This window comes from Schistocerca piceifrons, chromosome 2 (genome assembly GCF_021461385.2).
Source record: "Schistocerca piceifrons isolate TAMUIC-IGC-003096 chromosome 2, iqSchPice1.1, whole genome shotgun sequence".
Lineage (NCBI taxonomy): Eukaryota > Metazoa > Arthropoda > Insecta > Orthoptera > Acrididae > Schistocerca > Schistocerca piceifrons.
Window position 1 is genome coordinate 1,023,868,312 of NC_060139.1, and position 13,069 is coordinate 1,023,881,380.

The following is a 13,069-nucleotide window of genomic DNA, read 5'->3' on the forward strand; positions in this document are numbered from 1 at the left end:
GAGTAGCATGGAGAGCTGCATCAAACCAGTCTCAGGACTGAAGACCACAACAACAACAACAACAACAACAACAAATGGCTTTACTATGGGTGGGCAGTTCTCTGCCTTATGAAGTGACCACTGCACCTGTATCTGCAGTTGGTCCTTCAGAATCTGAATTTCTTGATGGAGCAATCCATCTAGCTGCTAATGTTATTACTGCTGTTATTGAAACTGCTGCTGGAACTGCTGCTGCAGTTACGGCTGTTGCTGTTCTAGAAGCTACACACGCTTTGCTTTTATGGTACCTGTTATATCCTAGGCAGTAATGCCAACCGCGCCCGCTGCTAAAAGGTTGGCAGCATCAAAGTCCGGACGCCGTCCGCATAAGCAGCGCCAGCGAGACAGCAAATCGCCGCAAGTCTGCGCGCGCCACCGCTGGCTTCTGGCTTCTTAAGCGCTGGAGTCGTGAGTGCTAGGACAGTTCTGGATTCGCCGCTCAGTTGTATACTCGCCACCGAATTGTGTACTTGCTAGTCAGTTGTGTGTTCATCGCAGCAGAGTTGTTGTTTGTCGTCAGCCGACGCAGACCTAGCCGCTCCGACTCGAACTAGACAGATTTCTGTAGACACCGAGTTCACTACTGTGTTTCTGTATCTTCATTAATAAAGATAAGTACCGACTTTTATTTAATCAGAGTGTTTGGGGTTTCATCTTTCTGTTTACTGTTCCAGCGGACCGGTCGGCCCGCTATTAAAAGTGTGGCGGTGACTTTGTAAGCCATTTCTACAGCCAAGTGTTTGTCGCTACGAACACCGCCACAAAAGTACCCACCTGTTTTATCTTGTCATCAACTACTTTAACCAAGATTTGACCCAACTGCACAAAGGACTTGAGAGAAACTCGAAGGGGCTGGAGTGCCCAGTGAGGAGCCGTCAATGGTGGTTTGTCAAGGGGAAATGGAGAAGACAAAAAGACAATGACAAGGAAACAGACAAGAGATGGCACTACCTATAAACTAAGTCCAACAAGTAATCTGGATAGACGGAAACTGAGACCTAGTGAAAGCAGAGATCAAGAACCAATGGTGCATTATGACATCAGGACGATAGCAAAGTGAATACACTACCGAGTCCTGTGTGTCAGTGCGGTTGAACTTATAGGGCAGCCACAAGCTCAAATTGGTCGGATGAATGGTATGTGGTGTCACAGCCAGCTACACTAGTGCCACAGCCAGCTATAATATCACTAATGGCTGTAACAGCTCTGTCCAGTGGCCAAGGTTCAGTTCCATGCCCTCCATAAAACATTAGAAAGTCAGTGGGCAGGGATACCACAGTTTCTCTGTCAAGAAACCATGTAGGAAGTACAAGACCACCTTTTCATTATTACATAATAGTCTTGGGAAACAAAGCATACCCAGGCTGTAAACGATTACTTCCACTAAGAGTAAATTTTGGACATATAATTAAATGTATGAAAATATAGTGCAGAGAGAAATGTAAATCCAGAAAAGGTGTAAGGAGGCTATATGAACCCCAGTCACACACCTGGAACAGACAACAATGCTAAGAGTTGAAGGCAGTGTCACACTTGGGTGTCACTGACAAAGGCCTCAGCTAAAAATCTGGTGGGAGCAGCATACAGCTGAAGTCAGTCACAGTTTCTGACTTCATAACTATGAGGCGCGAAACTGCTTTTGCACTCACATTATTTACAAAGATTGGCTTTTATAGTAGTCTGATAGGTGAGTACCTAGGATAACTGCATGTGTCAGTTGGTGCTCTCTGGCCATGTCTAGCATTACTTAAATTTCTTGATGGAAGTAACACATAAATCTATGTGGTATCAACTCAATGAGAGAATATGCTGATAAAGCTGTCAGGACTCTCTCTTTAATACACAACTTATGTAATTAATCTTTTCATACTGTAGGACAATTTTACTTCACTTTCACATCTGCATTGCAGTAATAAATAACTTACCTTGTACATATATTTAAAAACAAAGATGATGTGACTTACCATACGAAAGCGCTGGCAGGTCGATAGAAACACAGACAGACACATACACACACACAAAATTGAATTTTGTGTGTATGTATGTGTCTGTCTGTGTTTCTATCGACCTGCCAGCACTTTCGTATGGTAAGTCACATCATCTTTGTTTTTAAATATATTTTTCCCGCGTGGAATGTTTCCCTATTATATTCTTACCTTGTACATAATAACACAGTGGAAAGGACTTATTACTACACACCACCTAGGGGAGGCAATGAGTCACAGACAAGCACAATGAAAAAGACTGCTAAGGTATTAAGCTTTTGGAAAAGGTCCTTCTTCTGAAATAGAAAATACACATGCATTCAGACAAGTGCAACTCACACATCTATTTCAGAAGGACTTTATCCTAAAGCTTAATATCTTAGCAGTCTTTTTCATTACTCTGTCTTCGACTCAATGCCTCCTCTATGTGGTAAGTAGCAATCTATCCTGTCCATATTGTTGTTATTCCATCCAGGATTTTCAACTGTTTGATTTTAGCTTTCACATAATTTGATTGCTGTTAACATTGGTTAGATCAATTTTAGAATTGAAAAACTACTGAAGAAATATGCCACACACCTTTGTAGGATGAACAGAGACAGAAGTAGCCACCTGCTCCAGATCATTTACAACAGCAGTATTGTTAATCTTGGGTTTCCCTATAAGAAATGACAACTGGACTTTAAGTACGATATAACACACAAGGCCATCAAAATGCCACAATAAGAGCTTAATGTTGGTAACTGCACTGAAATATTTGGATCAAAACACAGTCTAAACCTACATTTTCACAAATTTTCCCATGAAAATATAGACATTTGAACTCAAAGCTCATACTGTTTGCCATTTATTTACCCCTTCCATTTGACACATTCTGGTACGTAAATGGATTTGATTTGGGAGATTAGTAAAGCCTTCAGCAATGTGTGTATGTGGTTATCTTCTGTATTGTTCTATTAGGACCACATATAAACACAACGGAAGTATTGTCCTTCAAAACACATTACTTGATACCAAACCCAGATCAATATTTTATTCTATTCTAAGAGACAGTAATTATTTACTAAGTAATTTCCAAATCCCCCCCCCCCCCCCATGAACCATGGACCTTGCCATTGGTAGGGAGGCTTGTGTGTCTCAGTGATACAGATAGCCGTACCGAAGGTGCAACCACAACGGAGGAGTATCTGTTGAGAGGCCAGACAAATGTGTGATTCCTGAAGAGGGGCAGCAGCCTTTTCAGTAGTTGCAGGGGCAACAGTCTGGATGATTGACTGATCTGGCCTTGTAACATTAACCAAAACAGAATGGCTGTGATAGTTCTGCGAACAGCTGAAAACAAGGGGAAACTACAGCTGTAATTTTTCCCGAGGGCGTGCAGCATTACTGTAAGGTTAAATGATGATGGCGTACTCTCTGGTAAAATATTCTGGAGGTAAAATAGTCCCCCATTTGGATCTCCAGGCAGGGACTACTCAGGAGGGCGTCATTATCAGAAGAAAGAAAACTGGTGTTCTACGGATCAGAGCATGGAATGTCAGATCCATTAATCAGGCAGATAGGTTAAAAAATTTAAAAACGGAAATGGATAGGTTAAAGTTAGATATAGTGGGAATTAGTGAAGTTCGGGGGCAGGTGAATACAGGGTTATAAATACAAAATCAAATAGGGGTAATGCAGGAGTAGGTTTAATAATGAATAAAAAATAGGAATGCGGATAAGCTACTACAAACAGCATAGTGAAAGCATTATTTTAGCCAAGATAGACATGAAGCCCACACCTACCACAGTAGTACAAGTTTGTATGCCAACTAGCTCTGCAGATGACGAAGAGACTGAAGAAATGACTATGAGATAAAAGAAGTTATTCAGATACTGAAGGGAGACGAAAATTTAATTGTTGTGGGGGACTGGAATTCGATAGTAGGAAAAGGAAGAGAAAGAAAAGTAGTGGGTGAATATGGAATGGGGGTAAGGAATGAAAGAGGGAGCTGTCTGGTAGAATTTTGCACAGAGCATAACTTAATCATGGCTAACACATGGTTTAAGAATAATGAAAGAAGGTTATATACATAGAAGAGGTCTGGAGACACTGGAAGGTTTCAGATAGATTACATAATAGTAAGATATAGATTTAGGAACCAGGTTTTAAATTGTAAGACATTTCCAGGGGCAGATGTGGGCTCTGACCACAATCTGTTGGTTATGAGCTGTAGATTAAAACTGAAGAAACTGCAAAAAGGCAAGAATTTAAGGAGAAAACCGAAAGAACCACAGGTTGTAGACTGTTTCAGAGAGAGCAGTAGGGATCAATTGACAAATACACAGGAAAGAAATACAGTAGAAGAAGAATGGGTAGCTTTCAGAGATGAAATAGTGAAGGCAGCAGAGGATCAATTAAGTAAAAAGACAAGGGCTAGTAGAAATCCCTGGGTAACAGAAGAGACACTGAATTTAATTGATGAAAGGAGAAAATATAAAAATGCAGTAAATGAAACAGGCAAAAAGGAGTTCAAATGTCTCAAAAATGAGATCGACAGGAAGTGCAAAATGGCTACGCAGGGATGGCTACAGGACAAATGTAAGGATGTAGAGGCATATATCACTAGAGGTAAGATGGATACTGCCTACAGGAGAATGAAAGAGATATTTGAAGAAAACAGAACCAACAGTCTGAATATCAAGAGATCAGATGGAAAACCAGTTCTAGGCAAAGAAGGGAAAGCAGAAAGGTGGAAGGAGTATATAGAGGGTTTATACAAGGACAATGTACTTGAGGACAATATTTTGGAAATTGAAGAGGATATGAAACAAGGCCCCAGAAGTAGACAACATTCCGTTAGAGCTACTGATAACAATGGGAAGCCAGCCATGACAAAACTCTTCCATCTGGTGAGCAAGATGCATGAGACAGGCGAAATACCTTCAGACTTCAAGAACAATATTAGTGCAAAATGGCTACACTGGGTTGGCTAGAGGACAAATGTAAGGATGTAGAGGCATATATCACTAGGGGTAAGATAGATACTGCCTACAGCAGAATTAAAGAGACCTTTGGAGAAAAGAGAACCAACTGCAAAAGCAGGTGTTGACAGCTGTGATAATTACCAAACTATCGGTTTAATAAGTCACAGCTGCAAAATACTAACATGAATTCTTTACAGACAAATGGAAAAACTGGTAGAAGTCGACCTTGGGGAAGATCAGTTTTGATTCTGTAGAAATGTTGGAACACCTGAGGCAATACTGACCCTATGACTTATCTTAGAAGATAGATTAAGGAAAGGCAAACCTATGTTTCTAGCATTTGTAGACTTAGAGGAAGTTTTTGACAATGTTGACTGGAATACTCTCTTTCAAATTCTTAAGGCAGCAGGGGTCAAATACAGGGAGTGAAAGGCTATTTACAATTTGTACAGAAACCAGATGGCAGTTATAAGAGTGATGGGGCATGAAAGAGAAGCAGTGGTCGGGAAGGGAGTGAGACAGGATTGTAGCCCATCCCTGATGTTATTCAATCTGTATATTGAGCAAGCAGTGAAGGAAACAAAAAGAAAAATTTGGAGCAGGAATTAAAATCCATGGAGAAGAAATAAAAACTCTGAGGTTTGCCGATGACATTGTAATTCTGTCAGAGACAGCAAAGGACCTGGAAGGGCAGTTGAATGGAATGGACAGTGTCTTGAAAGAAGGATATAAGATGAACATCAAATAAAGCAAAACGAGGATAATGGAATGTATTTGAATTAAATCAGGTGATGCTGTGGGAATTAGATTAGGAAATGAGATGCTTAAAGTAGTAAATGTGTTTTGCTATTTGAGGAGCAAAATAACTGATGGTGGTCGAAGTAGAGAGGATATAAAATGTAGACTGGCAATGGTAAGGAAAGCATTTCTGAAGAAGAGAAATTTGTTAACATCGAGTGCAGATTTAAGTGTGAGGAAGTCTTTTCTGAAAGTGTTTGTACGGAGTGTAGCCATGTATGGAAGTGAAATATGGACGATAAATAGTTTAGACAAGAAGGGAATAGATTGAAATTCAGTGCTACAGAAGAATGATGAAGATTAGATGGGTAGATTACGTTATTAATGAGGAGGTATTGAATAGAATTGGGGAGAAGAGAAATTTGTGGCACAACTTGACTAGAAGAAGGGATTGGTTGATAGGACATGTTCTGAGGCATCAAGGGATCACAAATTTAGTATTGGAGGGCAGCGTGGAGGGTAAAAATCATAGAGGGAGACCAAGAGATGAATACACTAAGCAGATTCAGAAGTATGTAGGTTGCTGTAGGCTTGGAGATGAAGCTTGCACAGGATAGAGTAGCATGGAGAGCTGCATCAAACCAGTCTCTGGACTGAACACTACAACAACAACAGGTTGCAAATGAGTAAATCGGTCACTGGTCATATATTACAGTACCAGATAAAACTGTTACCAGCTTGCAATCAGATTTAGAACTTGATGCTCACATTTAGATGAAACAAGAAGAAAAATTTTGCTGTCACGAAAATGAGTTACAGCAGCAACACTCACCGTGGAGTTGGTAGCAACAGACATCAGCAGATTTGACAACTGAACTGAATCGAGATTGCAGTCTTCTATTTACGTATTAGTTGTTGTTACATGACTTGGACCCTAGAAGACACTGCAGTCTGTGTTTCATAGTTGATCAAGCACAGCACTATGGAAGAGTTGGAGGGGTAACAGGGACACCAGATTGGAAGAACTAGATGAATATGGGGCAGAAATAGTGAGCGGGCAGCAAATTATGTAGTGTTGGCCAACCATGGGAATCTGTATTGCGTAATTTGGACTTTTAGGAACATCTACCACGTTTAAACTGTGGTTTTCCTAAATTCATTTGTAATGAAAATTGAATTTAAAATTGGACAAATATTCAACAAGAGAATTCATTTCTGCTGGATATGGTAAAAGTCTAGCAGGGGACCAATAGTGTACTTAGATATTTTGTGCTACAGTGTTGTCATTTTACATCTTATGGCTACAATGTTTCCTTTTACATAACTACATTGTGCCGACACAATGTAATCAACTGGGACAATGCAGCCATGAAGATGTATATGTACAGCTCTAAAGAAGGGTTCATTTAAGAGCTAGTAATGTGTTGGTCTTGTTCATATGCCCATAGATAACTAGTGCAGCATTCAGTGAGTTGTTACCTTTATCCCTTCCATTATTTCTAATCACTTCCTGAACCTTACATTCCTCCTGATACTATGTTTGGACGGACATTTTCTTCCCTTCAGCACCAGTGCATACACCTATTTATTCCCCAGATTTGTCTTCAGGATGAGCTTTTTCTTTTTAATCTAGGCATTCAACAGTATTTTTTAGATTTGTATATCAGTCAGTCATGCATCCAACTGTCCCCATTTTGTTGACACACACACCCCATCTTCCACCACATACTAAAATTCATGCTCAACAAAGTTACATCTTGTTACAAAAAATTAAACATGAATTCAATAAAGGTTAAAATCTGATTATTTACTACTGGTTCAAATAGGTATATTTGAGTACTATGTAGCTATAGATGACTCTATTACAAATGGGGAGGAAAGCCCATCATTACATTTAATTGAGGAACAAAGAAAACAGCCACTATAGATATCAATGGTCAATACAATGTTCATTCCATGCAGCTGTCAATACTCATAAGGTAAATAACCTGGGATTGCATTAAGAGGAACAATTATGGATGAACTTTTCACCAATTTGCATTACAGATGGCCTAGTGAGCCAAAGTCCGATACCCTCTGGACTAACTGCATTCTGGAGCCTATGAAGACTGACTGGTCTCTGAGATTTTTAAGCACACAGGTATAAACGGAGACAGCTGTGAGCACAGTTCTGTCTAGGTTTAGCACCGTTCATGTGTCTAGGCCAATTCTTTGGGCCTCAGCAGGCTAGTGCACCAGGGACAGCATCGTTAGTGGCGATAGCTTCAAACACTAGGGCATACCAGCTACTTTCTAGCCAGCTTACAAAAATACTAATTTCCATTGATAGGAGACTTTTTACTATAGCATGTGCAATTATGCCTTTTAATTAAGCTCTTGTTGTGGCTGACAAATATACGGCTACTAACAATGCACATATCTTCTGAAAGACAATGCAATGTAAGTTTCATTTATGTATAGGTTTTTTTTTTTTTTAATTGGCAGTGAAATAAGACCCATAACAGTAAACCATAAACAGACAAACACATTCTGTACACTAAATATATCTTACTGAATGTTAGCAGAAAATATACAGAAGTAAAGATAGAACTGTACCCTTAACAGCCAGCCTATCATGTAATAGTAAAATCTATTAACTAACTGAAAACATTAACTAAAATGTTCAATTCAGTTTTGAAGAATTATTAATGAAAAGAACACACTTTTCCAATTACATGAAACTTCTTGTTTTTGTACAATGAAATTCATACATTCATTAATGATACTTAAGGTTTATCTGTTATTTCTCACATAACAAACATTTAAAGCAAAATGAGACAATCAGACTTACCAAGAAAATAAGAGAACTTTACAACATAGTGATACACAAAATTAAAACCAAATTACCACTGTTAGCCAAAACTGAATTCGTTTTAGACAATGAGGAGAGATATCCTCACTGCAGGAAGTCATGTTAAGACATGCGACATGCAACAAGAAGAGACGGCAGATCACCCATTGCTTCAACATCAGCATGAAATAATGTGACAGAGTATAACATAAATAAATACTTTAAAAAAATTAGTCTTAACACTGGTACTTAATATCTACACATTTTTCATGCGTTAGTTTACCAATACTGTATACTATTTCTCATAAGCTAAATTCATTTATTGAATAACTGGTATGTTTACTTCTGCACATTTTCGTTCTGTATGACATTTATGAACAAAAACAAATTAATAATAAATATCAATATTGTATCTTGGAGGAAAGTTCTGGTTAAATGTAAATATCTAGGAGTAAAGCAGACTGCTCACACAATAGCAGTGTCACTGAGTCATTGAGATGCTGACACGAAAGAGCACAAAAACTTTTCTAACTTTTGAAAGAAATCCTGCATGGGTGTGTGCATGCGTGTGCGCCCCCCCCCCCCCCCACACACACACACACATTATGCCAATTCAATGTACGTGCCGGTACAATGTACAATGCAACTGCACAGGTGTGTGTGTGTGTGTGTGTGTGTGTGTGTGTGTGTGTGTGTGTGTGTGTGTGTGTTCTCTAGCTCACCAAAGGTTTTCTTCCAAAAGATAGCAAAGTTTTCGTTGTCTTTTGTGTGCACCTCGAGACAACTCAACACTTCATTATCATATCATACTACTGTCATTACTTCATCCAGTATTTTTTATTATCATATCTGTGTAATTTTAGGCTTTTCTGGCATATGATGATTTTAAACTGCTCTTCAGCATTTTGCTTGGTAGTGTTGCACAGATAATGCAACTTGACAGAATAACAAAGAATAGCTAGAAATTGTATAATGTGTATCTTGTCAACTGAATTACCTCACATGTAACATATGCATCATTAATTTCAACTGTCATGATGTATAATGACATAAGACATATCTGCCAATCTGAATTTTATTTCATTACAATAAAAAAATGCTTTTATAAACTCCTAATTAGGGGTTTTACAACTTTCCTCGTGCATAATATATTTTGCCACTTATTGCTGATGCTATATAGCTTTTGATGGACACTTTTCATAATAAAATTAGTTCATCAACACAGTCTTTCCCTTCACCTTTAAGTTTGAAGGGTGGTGGTGGTTGTTGGGATGTTTAAGGGGGACTAAACAGCTAAGGTCATCAGTCCCCCAGGTTTGAAGGGATATATAGTAGAAAGACATTTCAGTACTTTTTTTGTAGTACTCTCTGTTCTGCTTATGCCTTCCATTGGGGATGGAAGTCTTCACCTGGATGTGACTTTGAAGAAGAGGAGCAAACAGCACATTGCACAACATTTCAATGTTCCCTTGGAGCATTCAAAAGGACAAAGTAACAATGTGAGGTCTTCACAATTTGTCTGCAGAAGCTTCTGACTGGATTTCTAATCTGAACTTACAGCCATGAACCCATTACGAACTTGAGATTATGTATATCTGTGTAGAAATGTATATATTTGTTGTAAATAGTTGTCTAGTATTTCTCCGTTCATCAAATGATAAATAAATAATTGTACTTCTATAAGATGAACTTATGAGAGGACATAGTTAAAAATTTTCTTGCATTTGCAATGTATAGTACAAAAACCAAATATTTTTGAACAGTCTGAAGCATCTTCAAGCACGTATTTTCAGAGGTACTGTCAAATAATCTCAAACACTTGTATGTTTTTAAGGCTATCAGTCTTTTAACTTGTTTGAATCTGACTGACATGATTTCTCCTCCTGTGTCATTCTCTTCATTTCAGAATGGCATTTACACCCAGTGTCCTCAACTAATTGCTGTATATATTCCAGTCTCTGTCTTCCCCTACAATGTTTCGTCTTTGCGGCCTATCTAAAACCACAGAAGTTATCCCTTGATGTCTTACCCTGTCCTTTTCTCGTCAATCCTGGAGAGAATTTCCTCATATTTTTATACGCTTAATTTTCGGTACCCTGTTGTAGCATCACACTTCAGATCTCTTCCTTTCTGGTTTCACTTCCATACATTAATGTACTCTAGACATATATTCTCAAAAATTTCTTTCTCAAATTAAAGACTGTGCTTGATACTACTAGACTTCTTTTGGCAAGAAATGCTCTCTTTGCTTATTCTAGTCTGCTTCTTACAACCTTCTTGCTCACCTGACAAATACTATTAGTCTCCAAGCTAACAGAATTCTTTCACTTCAGGAGGTTCGAGCTCACACAGAGGCTTACCAGCAATGTTTCTTCCTGTAAACCATTCACAACTGGAACACGAAAGAGGTGTGTGTTCAGTTGTTGTCAAGTCTTCGAAGTGAACACTCAAAAGATGAATTCATGTAATCCAGATACTGACGGCTCCAGAATGCAAGGATCAATATATCTGACTGTCTGTAAACGGAGTGCATAGGGGCCTGAAGATGGTATTATTGAGATGCTGAAACTGGCTATCTAAACAAAACAACTACTCAAAGCATACGGCTATTTGGTGATTTTCCTTGGTAAAAACTTCTCTGTTGGTCTTACATTTCTACTGCTCTCTATCTTTTCTTGTACAAATTATATATTAACCTTCTTTTTCAACAACATATATTGTACTGGCCCAAACATAAGCTGCAGCCTTAATTCTGAAGAGGAAAATGAGAGAAAATTGGAATGGAAAAATTTATGTCATGCTACCAATGTAGATAAAGTACACAAAAAATTCAGCCTTGTAATCGTATTCTTTACTGATGCCACTCTTAACTTCACTATGGGTATTTGTTTGACTGCTGTCAGTATTTTCATCTCTCTCCTTCCAAAGTTCATTGTCCTTGTTAGCACCCAGCACATTTGGCATGCAGCCCTTCTTAAACACTTTGATGATAGCATCTGGTGATACGTGCCATGAAGAGAGTGTGGTGTCACCGCCAGACACCACACTTGCTAGGTGGTAGCCTTTAAATCGGCCGCGCTCCGTTAGTATACGTCGGACCCGCGTGTCGCCACTAACAGTGATTGCAGACCGAGCGCCGCCACACGGCAGGTCTAGAGAGACTTCCTAGCACTCGCCCAGTTGTACAGCCAACTTTGCTAGCGATGGTTCACTGACAAAATACGCTCTCATTTGCCGAGACTATAGTTAGCATTGCCTTCAGCTACGTCATTTGCTACGACCTAGCAAGGCACCATTACCAGTTACTATTGATGCTGTAAAACATGTACCGTCAAGAGCGATGTTCACCAATTATGGATTAAAGTTAAGTATTCCAGCAGCTACGTACGTTTTTTGTTAGTCTCATTTCATTGTCCTGTTCCAGACCTCACGCCAGCCTGCGTGAGCTAAAACGCATGCCTTTCGGCTTCCTCTCATAGTGGGTTGGCTCTCTTGCCAATCCACAACAGAGAGAATCTCATCACACATAAGGCTAATTGACAGAATTTTAATCTTACCAGCAGGTTTCAACGAATGATCTCCTTCTAAAAGCCAATCAAAATATGGTTTCTGAGATGGTCTATAAATGGCTGGTTTATGACATCAAGTACATGTAGTTTTAAAGCCATACCTTCAGGTGTAACGACTATGTCTGTCTTTGACGCAGCAATTTTATTCTTTACTTCAGGCGTGTGGTGACCTTCAAACAGATCCAACATTAGCTCTTTAATTGAGCAGCACATCAGGTCTATAATTTCAAGCAGTAGCTAATAAATTATCGCTAAATCTTTTTAAAAATGGAAAATCCAAAATTAGATAAAAATATGAATAAGAACAGATTACTATTCACCGCATAGAGGAGGCGTTGTGCAGCAGAAAGACACATTTAAAAGTATACTGTTGAAAAATATTAGCTTTTAGATAAACTCTTTCATTAGATGAGAGAGGAACACACACTCTTTAAACATGAAGAACTTATAAAGACATAGCCACAGTCATCTCCAGGCACTGTGGCACCACTAACACATTTTCAAAGAGTCTACTTTTAAATGTGCCTGTTTGCCCCTCAACGCTTCCTCTGTAAGGTGAGTAGCAATCTATTCTGATTAACTTAATTCTTTTTTCATCCACACCAATCTTAGAAGGAGTGGTCCATCTCTGGCCACACTCAAACACACTCTCTGACCCACTAGGCCTCGCCCAGGCTAAAAGTCGGTGACCAGCTGTGATAAGAGGTGTGACATCAGCAATAAGCGGCCTGACAGGAGCGGTCAGAGCTGCAGCATGCAGCGTCATCGCTCTGCAAACGTCGAGGAGTGTGGAAGCTTAGCTCTGGGCGTTGCCTGGATGTTGGCTTGCTACGTTCACGTTTTGTTAACGTGCCTCAGCAATGCCTCTGCAACGTGGTTACTGTCGTCGCTGGCGGCGCAGTGCACCTATTTACAAGACATTGAGGGCCATTGAGATTGAT

General features: G+C 39.3%; 1 protein-coding gene across 2 annotated transcripts in view; it reads right to left on the reverse strand.

Annotated features, from left to right (window-relative positions):
• LOC124776437 (dyslexia-associated protein KIAA0319-like protein) overlaps positions 1–13,069 on the reverse strand; it is a 154,083-nt gene that overhangs the window by 100,050 nt on the left and 40,964 nt on the right. For both annotated transcript variants that reach the window (XM_047251436.1, XM_047251435.1), the window contains exon 5: positions 2,604–2,683. In XM_047251436.1, coding sequence (XP_047107392.1) covers positions 2,604–2,683 — 80 coding nt within the window. The remainder of the gene's footprint in view (positions 1–2,603; positions 2,684–13,069) is intronic.